This window comes from Hyperoodon ampullatus (genome assembly GCF_949752795.1).
Source record: "Hyperoodon ampullatus genome assembly, chromosome: 1".
In the NCBI taxonomy this organism is placed as follows: domain Eukaryota; kingdom Metazoa; phylum Chordata; class Mammalia; order Artiodactyla; family Ziphiidae; genus Hyperoodon; species Hyperoodon ampullatus.
In genome coordinates, this window is record NC_136914.1 from 223,881,886 (window position 1) to 223,895,465 (window position 13,580).

Below are 13,580 nucleotides of genomic sequence, written 5' to 3' on the forward strand. Positions count from 1 at the left end.
GCCACTGCAGCTGCCCCCAGCTGTGCACTCTGAGGGGAATTCAGGATGGAGAAAACAGGATACTGGTCCTAGATATTGAAGATGCACAATAAAGGAAAGATTTCAATAAATACCCCCCCCAAATTTTTTTTAAATAAAATAAAATTACAGCATTGACTGTTATTTTGATGACGAAGAAAGACATACACAAACCCGCCATTTGGCAGAACCCTTATTCCCACACCAAACATACACAGCTTCCCCGTGAAGAATTACAGCACGCAGGTACACGCACGTTAACAGACATTTACATGCACCCTTTTCATGCAAGGTCTTAGTGGTTAACCACCAATTAAGGGGGCACATGGTAATTACAGAGCCATAAGGCCGACACCACAGCCACACGCTGAGATGAGCGCCACGGCATTACGACAAGATGCTGTTCCCCAAACCACCCAGGTCGCTGTTCCCTTAAATAATGTCAGTGACCTGGAGTTATTTTAGTCAGTAGGTATGTGCCTACTTCCTGCCTGGTTCTAATCCTGGATGCAGACCCCTAGAGGAGGTGGGACAGCGATCAAACAATAATGGCTTTTCCTAGTTTTCTACAAAGATGGTGCTGGTGGCCCCCGGTCATCAGGTTGTAAGCTTGGCCAGGGCGGATGTGCCAGTTCCCCCTCTGGTATGCCTCCTGATGTCTGCAAGGTGGCTAGCTGGTAGTAAGGATGAGGCTGGAGGTCAGAAACTAGAGCCAACCTGAACTAGTCCATTCCAAAGGCATACTGAGAACCTTCATCAGCTTGTTGCTCTGATGCCTTCCAAGGTGGGCTGCCAGATAAAACACAGGACGGCAGTTAACTCTGGATTGTGATAAACAACAATATCCCAAATATTGCATGGGATAGACTTATGCCAAAAAATATTCATTGTTTACCTAAGTCCAAGTTTAACGGGGCATTCTGTACTCTTATTTGCTAAATCTGGCAACCCTACCACCAGGGAAAAACTCCCATAAAGGCTTCCACCACCCAAGTAACTTCAGATTGTTCCATGTTTTTATATTATTAATTAGTGCCTATCAATATTTTAAAGATATACTTTCTTTACAACACAGTATACTTCTCTTTTTCTGGATCTATCGTATCATTTCTCGTTTTGCAAATTAGTAGCATGATGAAATTTTCTTTAGTGTCTTAAGTTTTTCTTCTAGGAAACAGTATCAATGTCACTGTGATTGACTTATACTTTGTATATTCCATCTGCAACAGTCTCCATGAAGCAGAAATATTGAGAAAGTTTAGATTTGGCATTTGGATCTTTTAACCCAACCTTTCTGAATGCTCACTTTCAGCTGAAAGCCTTTTTAGAAAATAAAATAATGATGTAAATCATATTATTATTATGGACACAAAGGTGGCCCACTGCAGCCCTTCCAGAACACTACAGAACATTTTCACAATCTCAACTGCTCTTTTAAAAAAATCTGTTTTCTATTATAAAAAATACTCTAAAAATAGTTCCACATAACACAAGGACAAAGCCATCTGTATGATCTCTCCAAAGAGCTCATATTTCTATAGATTTTATCCCTTTCCAACTGTTCCAACAATTCTGAAATTTAAGAAACTCACTTATATTTGTCAGACAAAACTCATCAAAATATGAAATTTAATCACTAATATTTCAATTATTTTATATTATTCTTTTACATCATAGAAGACTCAAATAAAACATGTGTCAAAGTAAACAAAGCATAAAACTGCATTAAAACTCATTACATAGACTTCCCTGGTGGCGCAGTGGTTAAGAATCTGTCTGCCAATGCAGGGGACATGGGTTCAAGCCCTGTTCTGGGAAGATCCCACATGCCGTGGAGCAACTAAGCCCGTGTGCCACAACTACTGAGCCTGTGCTCTAGAGCCCGCAAGCCACAACTACTGAGCCCACGTGCCACAACTAATGAAGCCCACAGTGCCTAGAGCCCGTGCTCCACAACAAGAGAAGCCACCACAGTGAGAAGCCCGCACACTGAAACAAAGAGTAGCCCCGCTCACGGCAACTAGAGAAAGCCCATGCACAGCAAGGAAGACCCAACACAGACAAAAATAAATAAATTAATTAATTTAAAAAAATTCATTACAAACTTTTTTAAAAAGTTGCATTAAGGGGCTTCCCTGGTGGCGCAGTGGTTGAGAATCTGCCTGCCAATGCAGCGGACACGGGTTCGAGCCCTGGTCTGGGTAGATCCCACATGCCGCGGAGCAACTAGGCCCGTGAGCCACATCTACTGAGCCTGCGCGTCTGGAGCTTGTGCTCCGCAACAAGAGAGGCCACGACAGTGAGAGGCCCGCGCACCGCGATGAAGAGTGGCCCCCGCTTGCCGCAACTAGAGAAAGCTCTCGCACAGAAACGAAGACCCAACACAGGCAAAAATAAATAAGTAAATAAATAAAATTAAATTAAAAAGTTGCATTAAAATGTTTCTACCAATAATCGATCAATAAAACTGAAATGTTGGGCTTCCCTGGTGGCGCAGTGGTTGAGAGTCTGCCTGCCGATGCAGGGGACACGAGTTCGTGCCCCGGTCCGGGAAGATCCCACATGCCGCGGAGCGGCTGGGCCCGTGAGCCATGGCCGCTGGGCCTGCACGTCCGGAGCCTGTGCTCCGCAACGGGAGAGGCCACAACAGTGAGAGGCCCACGTACCGCAAACAAAACAGAACAAAACAAAACAAAACAAAAAAAACTGAAATGTTAATGAAATAGACATGAATATAGAAAAATATCCAGCACTCAAGTAAAATGAGCTGAAAGTTATATATCTGGAAATGTTATCCCTGGTGTGTGCTTGAAAAAATAAGTTTCCACAGACACAAACAGTGTTGAGAGACTCATCAGAACTGTCACATCAAAACCAGTTTGTATTTTATCTTCTTAATAATGAAGATTTCACTTTATAAGGAAGGATAAAGTTGGAATTAAAATAGATAACGACAAAACTTGAATAAGAGAATATGAATGCAGTTAATGTGATTTTTAAACTTCAGTCATTGAAAAGTCAAGAAGAAAAACAAAACCAAAAAAACTGACCTTTGTGTCCTCGTTTGTCACTGGGTTCCACGGGTCTCCATTCAAAAGAGAGGCACTGGCCACTTCGTAAGCTCCTCTCCCGTCCCTCGTGCCGGCCTGTTGCACGGAAGGTACGAATCTGCTTCCCAGGTTCACCCCTACAACACAAAGGAAAATCCCCATGCTTATTCCAGTCCGGAAGAGTTTAGCATCAGAAGTATGACATCAATGACTCAATGAAAATATTTGGAAGTTGAATAAGGCCAGGGAAACACCATAATCTATTCAATCATAGTCAAGTGTTAAAACTGATTAATTCTCTGTCAATTGAACACAGAAAATTTTGTAACAAAGAAAACAAGAGCTAATTTTTTCCTTCAAGCCCTGTGGCATGTGCTGGGTGATTAGCATCGTCAAAGTATATAATTCTGTCCTTCAACGAGCAACAAAAACCCACGAGCCTGTGACTTTTTAAATGATGAATTAATGCTTTGCTTAAGATCAGCTCTTTTTAAAGTCTCAGGGCTTTAGCTATATTAAGACTAAATCCATTTACTTAAGTTCCAGCGAATCAGTTAAACACAAAGCCAACTCTGCTCTCTGTACTTATGGAGGCTAATTTTATGTGCTTATGGGAGTGATTCTATAGACAAAATTAATTTGTCAGGTTCAGACTGACTAGACTGGTTCACGGAAAAAAAAAATTAAGTCGTTCTATCAACTATTATGTGATCTTGTTTCCTGGGGTACTGTCAAACCAGCTAATATACTGACCCAGGTTCAGTGTAGTCCCATTTCCATAAACAATCCTAATGGAAAGTGTAACATTTTTCTCTTCTGGAGGGTGTATTGCTTTCTTAACAAACACAGTAATTTCTCCGGGCTAGCTCCCCTATGAGGTCACCCTCCTGCTATTCGGTGCGACCACAGTCTATCCCTCAAGGTAAAGGACAGGAGCTGATTCCTCACATGTTATTCCCATTTCTTCAACCAGGACTCATAATTTTCAGACCTGAGTCATAATACCACAGTTTCAAGTTACTAAAGAGTTCGCATTTATTGGGCACAAATGGTATTGAAATTTTAATCCTAGACATTTTACAGGCCCCCAAATACTTTTAAATCCACATCATTTTATCATCCTCAGTGTGGAAGTCTGCAGTTATATTCAGGTTACAAAAGGATTACTACTTGAGTATTAACTGTCTGACACAGCCTCTCCGGAAAATTCTCAAGCTGGTCACGGAGCATTTAAAACTCCCAGTTGTTGAGCGCCAAGGGACCAAAGATGAACCGAAAGTTGGGACTATGGCCAGTGGCAGAGGGGATCATCTGGGGCCGTCGGCCCCATGGGACACTAGAGGGAGAGAGAGGACCATGGGCCGGGGGAGCAAGGAGAGGAGGGCTTGTGGTCTCAGGGCTGGGATGAGCTGAGTTTTCAGGGATGAACCTGTGTTGGAGAGATGAGGGCTCCAGCCGTGCAAGCAGAGGGGGCTAGCTCCAGGTGGTGACATCTGTGGACATTAGTGGAGGGCAGGATGGAGGAAAGATGGCTATCTGCATGGAATTCACCAGAAGTCTTTCCTGGCTGCAGAGGGGGCAGTCACTGATGGCACAGAGATCTTGAATAAATGAATTTCATCCAGTGGCTTGATTTCATGCCCTTCAATGTGCTCCAAGATGGTGCAGAGTTGTTACAAGCATGGGTTTTGGAGTAAGACACACCCCAGCATCACTAGCAACCCGACCACGTATTAGCCATTGGTCCTGGGCCAGTCGTCGGGCCACTTATCTGTTTGTTCACTCATTCACTCACTCACTCATTCACCAACTATCTATTAAGTGCTCGCCTTGTGATGGGCCCTCTAGACCTGTTGTCTTCCATTCAAAAAGCCCATTCTACCTGCTTCAGCCCAGGACACCCTCTTGTCACCTGGAGCCAGCCCCCTCTGCCTACACTGTAGAGACCCTCATCTCTTAAATACAGCTCCATCCCAGCACGCTTGGTTCTCTCCATCCTGTGTATCTAAGAGAGGGGCACACATCAAGCTGCCCTCGTGACTTGTATTATTATACTGGGAGAGAGACGGCTGAATGAATAAGACCATTTCAGAGAGTAACCGGGACCCTGAAACAACAGGGCTACAGGGACACCCCATGCTGTCCTTGTAACTCTTCTGTAAATCTAAAATGATTTCAAAATAAAATTTAATGAGAAAAACAAGGTGGTGGTAGAGTTGGGGGGGCTACTTCTGATGCACAGGGAGGAAAGACCTTTATTTGCTGGGACGGGAAGCATAGAAACGAGACGTGAATATGAGAACCTTCCAGCCCCATCCAGAGCCACGGGAAGAACATGTCAGCAGATGGTCAGCAAGTGCGTTCCTTTTCCATAAAACGAGGCAAAGGGCAGGGAGGCCCGAGGTAGATAATACACAGGAAGCGTGAAGAACACCAACCGGTTTTATCGGCATCGCTCTCTAGGTTTTGCCAAGCCCCGGGTCTCTTGCTCAGGACCCTCAGTGGGATTCACATATTGGAATTTACTGCAACAATGTGAGTTCTGATCCAGTTACACAGCTCCTGCAGAGCAGGACTACGTGCAATTAACTGAACTTATCTTGAAAGAGTGCTGGTGTGTTGTTTGAATTGGATTAAGAAGGCTTTGAAATACCCACAATTATGGGGTGAAAACGGCAGATCCGTCTGAACTTTCCCCTCAGCCAGTGAAAACCATGCCACGTGCCAAGAGTTACCCTGGCTGACACGTTAATCTTCTGAAAAGTCAGGTAAAACTGTTCAGAAAGTGATTGCAAACATCTTCAAATTTCCTCTACATAAACAAACCAATTTGATTATAAGCTACTCCTGGCAGTTCTGTTAGCCTAAGTTTCCAATGCAAGTAGGTTGTTAAATTGAGTACTTAATCGCAAATCCAATTGCCCAAGGCTTGTTAAACCTAAAACCGGAGTCCTGGATCACCCACCACCCAGCCGCAGAAAACGCGACGGTTTTCATGGTTATTCCAGCCGCAATGCTCAAAGGCATGGAAGATTATCACCCAGGCCTCAGAGACCTAGAGAAAATGTCTTTGCATTTAATAGGACTCATTCAGAAGCTGCCTGTCTTAGCAGAAAGAGATGGTGCCATGAAATCCAGGTCTCTTGGTTGCATCACTAGCTTGCCTCTGCCAGTGGGGGAACCAGGAGAGGCAGCAAGGCCACATCCTTGACTTGGGGGGAGCTGGGCAGGGGACCTGCATGGGGTTTCCTATTCGATAATCAAACTGAAGCTGCATGAACCAAATATAAAGAACATTCTTAGTCCCCTGGACCTTTATCCTCCAAGGCTCCTAGGAGCAGAGAAAGACGGTTACTTACTCTCCTAAAGGCAAAATGTTCCAAGCACTGAACGTTTCCCTTTTCACCTACATATTCCAAAGTCTTAATCAAAAGAAGTCCTTCGGGGCTGATTTTTCTTTCCCCCTCTAAGAGGCTTTATTTTCTAAATATCCCAAGGAGAATTAGGAGGCCGACTGTGCCAGCACTTGGAGAATGTTGTGCAACCTTTTAAAGAAATTGAATAACTATACTATTTGCTGAGTACCATATTTATGATCTATCTACATGGATAATGAAGCCATCTCTCGGCTTTTTAAATGGTTGCACAATATCCCCCCAGCAATATATGGAGTCAGAAGATGGTTTCTTATGAGCTTTGCTTATGTATTTATACACTGGTATTTCTTTTAGATGATGCAAATAAAAATTTTATTTGTGCTGCATGGATAGACAGAATAAATTATACACAGCTGTGAGATATCAGAATGCATTTTATGGAGTGATCTTGTTGACAAACCATAAAAGCAGGCCACACATTCAAGCCCTAGAAACCCAGGGGAAAAAATATGACCTTAGAAAACATACAGTTTGCACACATTTTGTTTTTCCAAATATTTGGGCATCAACAAAACTCAGTTGACTAAATAAAAAATGTGAATGTGAATAGCTTATCTTGAGGAGGAACTTCCAGCTTTCTGTCTGTTGAGTAACCAGATACATGACTTGTTCTTTTGATAAAATGGCCAGTTTGCTTCAGTCTCATGGTGGAAAAAAAGCATATTAGAATATTTGGGTTCCTACCACAATTATCGTCTGTGACAATCAGCTCTGCTTTCCCATGAGGTATGTGTGTGCCTTCTTTGCTTGTCTGAGTTTGTCATCTTCAGACCTGATTATGGCTGGTGAAAAGGGAAGTTATAGACCCAGTTCCTTAGGCAAGAATCTTTGCGGTCGTGGCTTTTAAGGTCTTGGAAAAGCCAGCAATGAAGACACCCCCAAAAGTGACTTCAGATCTCCCCTCCGTGTGAATCACCCAGAGCCTGGCTGCCCATGGAAGTCTTGCCTCGTTCCTGCTCCAGCCAAGCCCCCTTGGCCTAGCTTACTAAGGGAGGTCCAGCCCACCCTAATGCCCACCTAAGGGCTTCAGCTCACCAGAGGTGAAGATTGACACGGAGTTCTGAGATCATGAACAATGAACACCTTGGAGCCACAAGACTTGGCTCTGGTCTTGACTTCTCTTTGATTTACTGCCCTCAGTCAAAGTATGCATCTGAGGTTCTTCCCTCTACAAAATGGGGCCCACGTTCTCTCCCCCACTAATTCTCATAGGGTCAAGGAAGCTCAAATAAGTCAGTGTAGTCAAAGGGCTTTTGAAAAGCTTAACGCATAAGATAAGACTAGGATGTCAGAATCCAAGTTTCCAGACTCCTAGACAGTGGTTCTCCAACCAAACCATGCTAATAGTGTGAAGATGACAACTTCATATCCATCATTAGAAAATGTGGATATTTAGGTACTTGGTGGGTATCCATTCAAGCTGCCCAATGGGCCACTGGGGTAACAACCTCTGATAAGATTACTAGTCAAGACAAAACTTAAAACATCATGCCTGGAATTCTGGCTTTAAAGGGAAATCACTATCAATCCCTACACGAACCTAAGAGAGGAGAATTAATCTGAGGTACCAAAAGTAGGATTAAGATAAATATTCCTGGGCTTCCCTGGTGGCACAGTGGTTAAGAGTCCACCTGCCAATGCAGGGGACATGGGTTTGTGCCCTGGTCTGGGAAATTCCCACGTGCTGTGGAGCAACTAAGCCCATGCACCACAACTACTGAGCCTGCACTCTAGAGCCCGCAAGCCACAACTATTGAGCCCCCATGCCACAACTAGTGAAGCCCGCATGCCTAGAGCCCGTGCTCCCCAATAAGAGAAGCCACCGCAATGAGAAGCCCACGCACTGCAACGAAGAGTAGCCCCCGCTCACCGCAACTAGAGAAAAGCCCATGCACAGCAACGAAGACCCAATGCAGCCAAAAATAAATAAATAAATAAATAAATAAATTTTTTAAAAAGATAAATATTCCTTAGAAAATCTAGCTGGGGGGAAAAATTGAGGCAACCATTATGAACTGCAAAAGAATCTGGGGACAAGGCCCTGGAAATGCATAAAGCATTTTTATTAGCTCCAAATATCTGAGAGCTAAAGAAAATCTTATAAAATTGACTGAGCAGCATCTTGGTTCAGAGAAATATGGTGGCAACATTCCCATAAAGGACAAATATATTTCCTTCGTTCAGATTCCTATCTATAGTCTTATCCAAATAACATCATCAATCTCTCATCTCATCTGCAGACTCCATGGGTGATAATTAGGGATGTGATTTTTATTTTTAATTTTTTTAAATTTTAATTTAATTTAATTTTTTTCTTTATTTTTGGCTGTGTTGGGTCTTTGGTGCTGTGCACGAGTTTTCTCTAGTTGTGGCAAGAGGTGGCTACTCTTCATTGTGGTGCATGGGCTTCTCATTGCAGTGGCTTCTCTTGTTGTGGAGCGTGGGCTCTAGGCACGTGGGCTTCAGTAATTGCGGCTCATGGGCTTAGGTGCTCTGTGGCATGTGAGATCTTCCCAGACCAGGGCTCAAACCCATGTCCCCTGCAGTGGCAGGCGGATTCTTAACCACTGTGCCACCAGGGAAGCCCGGGGGATGTGATTTTTAAATGGTATAGCTCGAGGATATTTAAAAAGAACCATGGCAAAAGTTAATCTAAAAAAGAGTAATTTTACAGTGGAAAAACCTGAAAAACACTACGTCACCCAGATGATAAAGGTCAACATCAACAACCATAGTCCTGTTGTTGGGATGTACTCTTCATAGGATATGACGAAAATGACGCTTTACCTCTGTGATCTTAATCCCTAAAAACCATAACCCCAATCTAATCTTGAGACAAATGCCAATACAGTGCATCCTACAATAGATTTGACCAGCACACCTCTAAGCTCTCAATGTCATCGAAATTGTCACAGCCGAGAGGAGCCTAAGGAGACATAATGACTAAACATATTGTGGAATCCTGCCTGGGACTGAAGAACAGAAAAAGGACATTAGGTAAAAAGTAAGGAGACTGGAATAAAGTATGAACTGTAGTTTAAAATATTATGTCAATATCGGTTCATTAATTGTAACCATTGTACAATACTCAGGTAAGATGTTAATAATAGGGGAAACTGGTTATGGGGTGTAGGGGAACTCTCTATACTGCCTTCTCCATTTTCCTGTAAATATAAAACTATCCTTTAAAATAAAGTCTATTAATAATCTTTTAAAGATCTAATCTGCATCTTGCAAGAAGAATGTCATTCTAGAGCAATTCAGTATCAAAAGGCTCAGAGATGAATGGCTGTTATTGCTCCAGCAACCTGGAGTCTTTACCCTTCATCTCTCTTCTAACATTGCTATTTGTTCAGATGGAGGAAAGATGCAGTGACTGCCGTCAAGTGAAAAGCATAAAGCAATTGACAAGGTTTCCTAGAGTAGAAGAAGGCAGAGGTATGTAAAAGTAGTTGAGCCTTAGGCAGTAGAAAGGCCCCTCTAAGTACCTCCAGGGAAGTCTACGGAACATAGAAACAAGTTGCTATAGAAACTGGACATTTTTTTTTGGTTATTGGCTACAGGGCTCTGAAATGGTACAGAAATTAAAAGTTGGTTTAGGAAGGTGACACCAAGTGACAGTCACATAACTACTTTGATAAAAGTATGCTGAAACAGAACCAGATTTGCTCAGACCTTAAGATTGTAATTATCTACACCGGAAGGCTGAATTATCAAGACACAGCCTCATATAATGGAAGAAGCTGCAGTATTTTGAGTCAGAAGAGGCACTGTGCATCCCCCTACAGGCTACATGGATGCTCTTGGGCCAGTCTCCTGCCCTCCTTGATACGCAAATCCTTTACATGTCCAGGAAGGCTACCGACCAGTGTCCACTGCAGAGGGCTGGCAAGAGAGCCAAGTGACATCGTGGATGCAAAGCGTAGGTGGCTGTCATTTAGCTTAGTTTTTTGTTTTTGTTTTTTTTAATCAGTCTTTGGAAATGAAGACACCAAAATGTTCTTGCAGGTTTTTTTCTGAGTGTTAGGGCTATGAATTCATTGTGTTTCTTCTTTATGTTTGCATGCAACTCTGATTTTTCTATAATCAGACACATAACTTTTATGATGGATAAAAAATTTTAAAAATCAATCATTTGGACTCATGATGACAAATCAACTGATTTATGACGTTTTACTTTCTTACCAGCTTTCCTGGCATCACAGATACACAGCCCTGGGCATTTCTGAGGACACAGCCCATTTGGAAGTAAAAGCAATCAAGTACTATGGAACAATTACAATTTTGAAATGATGTTTTATATGTCATTTCAAAATTCAAAGAAAGCTAGTTATTTCTTCCCATAAATGTTTCAAATGGATTAATATGCCAAGCACAAGTTGTCTCTACTACACATAAAAATAATTTTTCATGTCTAAAGTGTCTTCTATCTGTGGGGAGCAAAGTCATTTACAACATTAACTTATATTTTTATATTCCTTTACTGGTCAGTGGAAGTGAATGCAAGTCCTATTTTATGAATGGTGAAACTGAACTACGAAGTTATATAGGTTATTTCTAATGTTTCCCAATAATAAATGGCAGAATTAATGACAAAACCCAAGGCCTTTGCATTTAAAATGCAGTCATTCACTTTGTCCTTCATCACAGGGACAAAGACATGCTGCAGGAATTCATCTGTAATATTTTGGGGGGCGGAGGATAGGGGTCAGAATTTTCCAAAATTGACTTTGCAAGAAATAAGGTAAGGGAAAAATGGAACCAATTATTAAAATCTTACCCCAGGAGCAAATTTTAGAAGTGAACAGCAAAAGGACAAAAATAGAAATTTGTTTATCCCATTCACTACTGTAAACCTACTAGATGGAATTAAACAACAATGATAGATCAGCCATTTAGCATCTATGCTAAAGACCCCGTGTCATCTAAGGGTACTAATATCCTCGCTGCACTATTGTCATCATCCACCACCTCCTGCTGAAATATACTCCCAACTCAGCAGCACTTAGTGACTCTGGTTTTCTTCCACTTCTTCAACCAGGGCTCGTTTCTCCACTCATACTCCTTTCCCCTGCCTCCCTTCCTCCTGGGGGGGACTTGAACGTCTCCCAAGTCTCAGCTCTTGGAACTGATCTTCCCTCCCTACTCTTACTGTCCCTGAGAGAACTCATTAATTTTTAAACTGATGTTGCCCAAATCAATATGTTTCCATCTGGCCAATTCATCCAAGCGCAGTCTGTATTACAATATCTGCTGGACACTAATTTCAATATCTTGTCACTGTCGTCACCTCAAACTCAGCCTGTTTAAAAAACCAAAGGTTTCTCTCCATCCCCCAATCAGAAAACAAAACATTTTCCATCCTACATGTCTTTCCAGAGCCACCACCATTCACCACCACTCCTTAAGTCACATGGCTGGGTGACATCTTGGGCATGGTCTTTTTTTTTATCGCCCACATTCAACAACTCCAGTTGGGTATTTTGTGCTTTGAATTTGCTTTCTTCTGTTTTCTAAAAACTCTACTTTCTAGCTGAATCCTTCTTTGTAGCCTCATCACCTACAGGCTCCCCCTCCTCCAATCTTAAAGGAGAGGATACATTTGATAAGAACAAAAGTCTACAGTGGGGTTTTCCATCAAGAGAACGTGAACACAAATGTCATAAGGTAGTAGAGAGCTTAGTGTGTTCTAGAGCAGAAAGGGTCAGTATGGCTAAAATGGAGTGAGAAATGGGATGGAAGGAGGTATGAGCACAAGTATAGAGGGTAGATGAGGCCTAGAGCATGCTGGGCCTGCTAAGACAGTGCTTGGATTTTATTTGAGTACAGTTGAAAGGCATCATAGGATTTTACGCAGAGTAAATCTAATCCAGTTTGGAAGAATTCTCTGCCTGAGAACGGAGTGTGTGAAGACTGGAGAAGAATGGATAAATGAGAACTATTCATAGGGCAAAATGCAATGTTGAGCATAGGTTCCATAACTAATAAACATTTCTAGATTACAGTGGTGAACACTAGTTAAGCAAGTGCTATGCACCAAACCGCATTCTAATCTTTTATAAATTTCACCTGTTTAAACTTCACAACAGCCCTAGGATGTTTTTCCCCATTTAGTAGATGAAGAAACTGAGGCACAGAGAAGTTAAGAAACTCACCCATGTCCCAAAAACTGTGAAGCCAGGAAGTGAACCCAGACAGCCAAGTTCAAGGATCTATGCTCCAGCCACATCACACGATAAACAAACAATCACTCTGGCCAGGAAACACTCGGAATAAAATTCACAGTCCTTCTTGAGTCCTATAAGTTCTGGAACCTCATGCCCTGAGAGCTCCATCTTGCCACCTCTCCTGTGACTACACTGACCACCCTTCTGACCCGTCATATGTCCAGCTATGTCCTATCTCATTGTCCTTTGCATTTGCTGTTCCCTCTCCTGAGAAGACCCTACTCTCAAACCTCTGCTCGCCCGCAGATCTCATGATCTGTGTCTCAGCTCAAACATCACCACCTCAGACGGGCTGCCCTGATCCGTACCCTTCCTTCCATCTGAAGCTTCTCTCCAGCCCATCATCCTATTTTGTTCCTTTTATAGCACTTACTAGCATCCAAATTTGTTTATTTACCCTTTTGTTTCCTCCACCCCACCCCCAAATCTAAAATGGCAAGTGGTAGGGGCCTTATGTGTCTAATTTACTGCTATGTCCTCATATGCAGACAAGTACTAATTTAATGAATTATGACCAAACAAATAAAAAGTTCACAGGACCTTGGGATCATGACAATACCAGGGAGGGGTCCCGAGGCACACGGTTCTCATCATGGAGCTTCTGATGGGTGACTGACCTTTAGTTCACCCAGCAACGTCTGGCTCCTTACAGGTTGATGCACATGAGCCTTATTTATAAGCCAGAATTCCAACTTACTTATTTTTAATGAAAAAGAACTGGCAAGTCAACCAGAAGCCTCATCTAAAGCATTTTGCTCATTATCTTCCCGGCAGGAAACCTTCCTTGAAAAACTAAATTAAGATCAGAACAGAGAACTAAGGGACTAGAATAGAAATTGTCATCATGG

The 13,580-nt window shown here is 42.5% G+C and overlaps 1 protein-coding gene across 1 annotated transcript in view; it reads right to left on the reverse strand.

Moving 5' to 3' along the window:
* The window catches only part of ADAM12 (ADAM metallopeptidase domain 12), a gene marked incomplete at its 5' end in the record, with an annotated part of 390,130 nt that overhangs the window by 325,780 nt on the left and 50,770 nt on the right, over positions 1–13,580 (reverse strand). The window contains one exon of the mRNA XM_079699713.1: positions 3,069–3,205. Coding sequence (XP_079555839.1) covers positions 3,069–3,205 — 137 coding nt within the window. The remainder of the gene's footprint in view (positions 1–3,068; positions 3,206–13,580) is intronic.